A 6,032-nucleotide genomic window follows, 5' to 3' on the forward strand; every position below is an offset into this window, starting at 1 on the left:
TTGTCCTCTTAATTTTGACCAATAAAGTGATACTGACCAGAAAAGGAAGGAGAGACTCAAGAAGGACTTGATAAATAGTAATGTCCTTTAACAAATTGCTAAAATGAGTAGGATGTTCTAGTTGTGACTATAATCACATTTTCACTCCACATTCCCCTGAAAGGGTGGCAGCAGAATCTTGAGTTGCTGGAAAGCTGAACAAAATTTAAAGTGATGGAAATAGAATTTCCATGAAAACATGGCAGAACTGCCTCTCAGGGGAAAGAAAAGGTCTAATAATATTACTTATAGTGGTGGGAAAAGTCAATTATCTTTGATTTATTCCACAGGAACTTTCTGTTGTTCACTGAAAAATGTCTCTTGTAGGTATGTATATTGTCCTGGCTTTTATTTCTGTAGAGAATGTGCATATAGCTGATGACAAAGAACATCCAAAAACAGTGCATGAATACTCGGGACACCAAGCCAAACCAGCGCATCACTCTAACCACCTGCACCCTGGAGTTACTGTTGGTGAAGACTTGTATTATAATGTTTACAGCTTCATAGAAAAGGATCCAGATGATGTAGATCATTATGCCCCTGAACATCTGGGCATACACTGAATACAGGAGGAAGAAGCTGATGACAATGGTGATGGTAGACATGATGATGACAATTCTGAAACCCCAGCACACGACATACTGACTTATAATTTGTTCCATGTCCTGCATCCGTTGTTGGGTCTCAGCACAAGTGTCACTTTGTAAGTGCTTTCCTTCAAAGATGAGGTACATGTCAGTGGCAATGATGGTAAAGACCCCTGACAACACAGTGCCCATTTTGGCGGTCATCCCACACCAATACTGCTCTCTCATGTTGAAATCTCCTGTGAAGACATACAATATGAGAGGGTGTTCTGTTTAAAATTGATTGGGAGAGGGTGGGGAGGAGGGAGGAAGCAGTCTGGGGCAGGTGGCAATGAAAAGATAAATTAGAGCAGTCGTTCTCAACTCTGGCTTCATATGAGAAACACTGAATGTACCCTTGTCCAGGCCCCATCCCAGGCTAATTAGAACATTCTTTGGGTGGGACCCAAGCACCATTTTTTTTTTCAAAACTTCCTAGTGATTTTAATACGTAGGTGTGTTGAAAAACACTGAGTTTGAAAGTTGTTTAAATTCTGCTCTTATCTCTCCTATCATTGTCTTGGGCAAACAGTGCTGCCCTTTAATGGTGGAAAATGACTGCAATTGCCCAGACCTTGAATGCACATGTCTCAGAAGAAAAATCAGAGCAGCACAATAGTCTGCTGGGGTGAGGAGCTGATGAAACCTTAGGAAGTTAGAAAAAAAAACTTAAGTTAGAGGAGAAAAACCAACCAACCAACCAACAACAGGGCTGAGCCTGGGGGCTCAGGACCATAGCCTTGGGGAACATCAAGGTCAACTGGAACTATATAGACCACAAAGAAAATGTTCTACATCCTACATTAGTGAGTAGCAAGTGGGGTCTAAAAGGCTTGTGAGTGACCATCTAAAGTACAGCTATTGGTCTCTGTCTGGAGAAAAGAAGAGTGAAGAAAATCAAAGACACATGGCAACAATTAGTTCAAAGGACTAATGGACCATGCAAACTTCAGCCACCATGACCCTTAGACCAGAATAACTAGATGGTGCCTTGCTACCACTACCAAACATTCTGAAATGGATCACATTAGAAGGTCTTGAATAAGAGAAAAATGTGGAACAAAATTCAAAGTCATAAAAAAAGATCAGGCTCACTAGTTGGATAGAGACTGGTGGAACCCCCAAGACTATGGCCATCATCACCCTTGAAGCCTGGAACTAAACTCATTCCTATGGCTCCACTTTCAGCCAAATAACAGACAGATCTATAAGGTGAACAATAATACCAGGGAGGTATGTACTTCTTAGAAAAATCAGCCAAACAAGATCAAAAGGGTAGTATTTGCTCAAGGACAAAGTTCAGAAAACAAGAAGGGCTAGGAAAGAAGGAAGGAAGGAAACAGAAACACAGGGAGGAAATGGGATGTGTGGTATTACACTGTGGGGATTACAACAAATGGCATGAAACAAAATGTGTATAAATTGTTGAATGGAAAATTGATTTGCTCTGTAAACCATCACCCAGATCACAATAAAAAGCTTTTTAAAAAAAAAAAAACGGGAGAGGGGGGGCGGCGAGAAAACAAATAAAACCAAAAGACTAAGGCTCTTGCTATCAAGTTGATTCTGACTCATGACAACCACATGAGTCTCAAAGAATTGTGCCCCATATTTTGATGATTGTAATATTATGGAAGTGGATCATCAGGCCTTTCTTCTGCAGTGCTGTTGGTGAACTTGAATCATCAACCTTTCAGTCAGTAGCTGAGCAGAAACCATTTGCACACCCAGGGACCAGAATACAGTAAAAACTAGCTGAGCACACAAGGAACAAGGCACTGTTAAGTGAGAGCCAGCAGAAACAACTGATAACAGAAATAGAACTGCAAAACATCAGGTTATAAATTAATTACGATTGTATTTACATAAATACAGATAAGTTTGAAAATATATGCAGAAACAGAAAACCACCAAAAAATAACCTAAAAGATTTGAAAGAGAACTGGACAGAATTTCTAGAGGTGAAGATTTCAATACATGAAATTAAAAATTCAGTTGACATGTTTGATAGTTATTGTTGTTGTTATGTGCTGTCGAGTCGGACCCGACTCATAACGACCCCTCCTTGGGTTTCCGAGGCAGTATCACTATGGAAGTAGACTGCCCCATCTTCCTTCCTGTTTGATAGTAGATGTGTGAAAAGAGAATTAGTTAACCAGAAGATAAATTAATCCAGAATGTAGCAAAGAGAGACAAAAAGAAGAAAAATAAGGACAGGAAGTTAAGAGACGTGAAGGATATAATAATGTCTGACATTTAATCAAAGAGAAAGTGAGACTATGTAAAGACATACTTGAAGAGATAACAGCTGTATATTTGCACAGCTGAAGAAAGATATCAACCCACAGATTCAAAAAATTTGACTGATCATTAGTAGGGTAAATAAGAAGAAATCTACATTTAGACACATGGTAGTAAAATGCTAAATATCAAATATTAGAAGAAAATCTCAAAATCATCCAAGGGAAAAAGATAGATTTTAGACTTATGAAGAAAACTAAAATCCAGTGGATTATATTTTCAATGTGCTAAAAGAAAATAACTGCCAACCCAGGACTCTATTCCAGCTAAAACATCTTTCAAAATTGAGAACATACATTATGATAAACTTTTATAAAATTAAAAACAACTAAAATTAAATAATATATTACTTGGCCATACATACCTATGGAGATAAAACTTTATTTAAAATTTAAGAGATAATAAACACAAAATTTGGGCTAGTGGTTACCTCTGAAGTGCAAGGATCAGAGATAGAGAAAAGTCATATAGGCAAATGTTGAGTTATTGTTAATATGCTAATTCTTGAGTTGAATAAGGATTCATAAGTGTTAAAAAATAAATTGGCAAATAGAAGTAGGCCATGCATGTATTAATGATGACTACTTTTTATGATCTAAAAAGGAGCTCTGGTGGTATAGCAGTTAAGGCATTTGGCTGCTAACCAAAAGCTTGGTGGTTTGAACCCACTAGCCATTCCATGGAAGAAAGATGACATCATCTGCTTCCATAAAGATTTACAGCCATGGAAGCCCAATAGGGGTTGTTACAAGTTGGAATCGACTCAAAAGCAGTGGTTTTTTTTTTTTTTTTTTTAATTAATGATCTAGGATTATGAGTGATCCAATTCAGTACATTTGAATTCTCTAAGGAAAACACAGTGGAAAGAAGACATCTAGTTTCATTCCAAAAGTCTCGATGGCATAATTGGCAGACAACAGACAACAATCTTCTTTCTATTCCCTGTAATCTCACAAAACATTTGGGTTCCCATTGGTCTATCTTTGGCAAATACTGTTGTCTCCTAACACTCATTTTCCCCTTCTTCCTTTTTGTAATATGTCCTTCTAACTTTTAGATGGACACAATACATTTCCCAGCTATCAACTACATTTCCCAGTCTATTTTGCAGCTTTGAGTGGCCATGTGACTTAGTTTTGAACAATGGATGTAAGTAGAAATGATGTGTACCACTTTACATTCTTACAGATAAAAGGATTAGAAGTGCTTTCACTTGTCCTTTTCTCCATTCCCCACTACTGGCCATGATCAGAACTGATTTTTGACCCAGACTTGGAAATTCTTGCTGAATGTGGCAGAACACCCTATCTACCATTGATCACTGTTATCTGAGAGACAAATAAACTGCTATCATAAATAAGCCACTGTCTTTTGGGGTTTCTTTCTTTTTTAAAGAAATAACTTGGCTGCTTATGTACAACCAAATGCTTCACGGGGTTTGGTTTCTTGGTTTGGGATTTAAGGGTCATGGTTTTATGTCCCATGGTGTAATGTCCCATGGTTAACAGGGACATTCCTGTTAACTGGCCTACTATTGTGTTTAGTGTTTCTGTTTGATCTCATAGATCGTTGCATAGTGCCTGGGGTCTTAAAAGCTTGCAAGCAGCAATCCAAGTTTCCATAATTAGGTTGTATTCACCTGGAGCAATAGAGGAAGACAAGTCAGGAACAGGAAGAAGAAATGGAATGTGTGGCTAATTGCTTCCTGAACATTGAACAAATGCTTCCTTTGCCATGAGACCAGAAGCATTGATTGGTGCCCAGCTACCATTATTGAACGTTTTGATCAAAGTTTTGATAAGAAGAATCCTGATCAAAAGGGAGAAAATTCAGAACAGAATTTCAAATTCTCACGGAATCCAGATTTTCTGGAGCCATTGAGACTGGATGAACCTCTAAAATTTGTCTGAGTTCTCAAGCACTGCTGTAATAAAAATACTACAAGTGTATTCTCCTACAATTTAGGAAGCAAAATGCCTGAGTTCAAAGTGCCAACTCTAAAGGCTGGGTGGAGGTCCCTTGACCTTGGGCTTCAGCTCTGCCTGTTGTTCCAGGCCCACTGGAGCAAGCAGAAGGCCTCCTCTGATTCACTCAGCTGCTGGCTGCTGAGGCTGATGAATCCAAGACCAGTAGGTAAAATGGCAGATTGTTGGCTCAAAGGCTGGGCAGGCAACAATCTCAAGATCAGCAGGCAGCAAACACACTGGTTCAAGTCCAGGAATTGGAGATGAAGACTGAACCAAAAGCATGTCCAGTCTTATCATGGGGAATAATTACATCCAGCTGCCCAGCTAAGTTGACATAGCACATTAACTCCCACACTATTGCCTTGAGATAATCTTTAAACTAAAAACAGTCCCTGATGTCTTCTTTAAACCAAACAGTGTTGTTGTTGTTAGGTGGCGTTGAGTTGTCTCCAACTTATAGCGGCCCTATGTAGGAGCTCTGGTAGCATAGTGGCTAAGACACTTGCCTGCTAACCAGATGGCTGGCGGTTCAAACCCACCAGCTACTCCTCAGAAGGAAGGTTGGGCAATCCTACTTCTGTAGTGATACTGCCTCGGAAACCCAAGGAGGGGTCGCTATGAGTTGGGGCCGACTCGACGGCACATAACAACAACAACAACATGTACAGCAGAACAAAACACTGCCTGGTCCCACGCCAGCTCTGCAATTCTTGCTGTACTTGAGCCCGTCAACACAGCCACTGTGTCAATCCATCTTGTTGAGGGCCTTCCCCTCTTTCATCAGCCCTCCATCTTACCAAGCATGACATCCTTCTACAGGGAATGGTCATTTCTAACAACATGACCAAAGTAGGTGAGACGGAGTCTGGCCATTCTCGCTTCCAAGGAGCATTCTGGCTGCCCTTCCTCCAGGACAGATTTGTTAGTTCTTTTAGCAGTCCATGGTACTTTCAGCATTCTTCGCCAGCACCACAACTCAAAAGTATAGATTCTTCTTTGGTCTTTCTTATTCATTGTCCAGCTCTCACATGCAGATGAGGTGCTTGAAAATATCATGGCTTGTATCAGGTGCACCTTAGTCTTCAAGGAAACATCT

At 39.8% G+C, this 6,032-nt stretch overlaps 1 protein-coding gene across 1 annotated transcript; it reads right to left on the reverse strand.

The window, feature by feature from the left end:
* Nucleotides 1–281: 281 nt before the first annotated feature.
* Nucleotides 282–857, reverse strand: LOC103195826 (transmembrane protein 217-like). Its single transcript, XM_007939459.1, has one exon. The coding sequence runs from the start codon at nt 855–857 to the stop codon at nt 282–284; it is 576 nt and encodes a 191-aa protein (XP_007937650.1).
* Between the last annotated feature and the right edge of the window lie 5,175 nt (nt 858–6,032).

Source organism: Orycteropus afer, unplaced genomic scaffold (assembly GCF_000298275.1).
Source record: "Orycteropus afer afer isolate SDZICR_OR568_19922 unplaced genomic scaffold, OryAfe1.0 scaffold00059, whole genome shotgun sequence".
NCBI lineage: Eukaryota > Metazoa > Chordata > Mammalia > Tubulidentata > Orycteropodidae > Orycteropus > Orycteropus afer.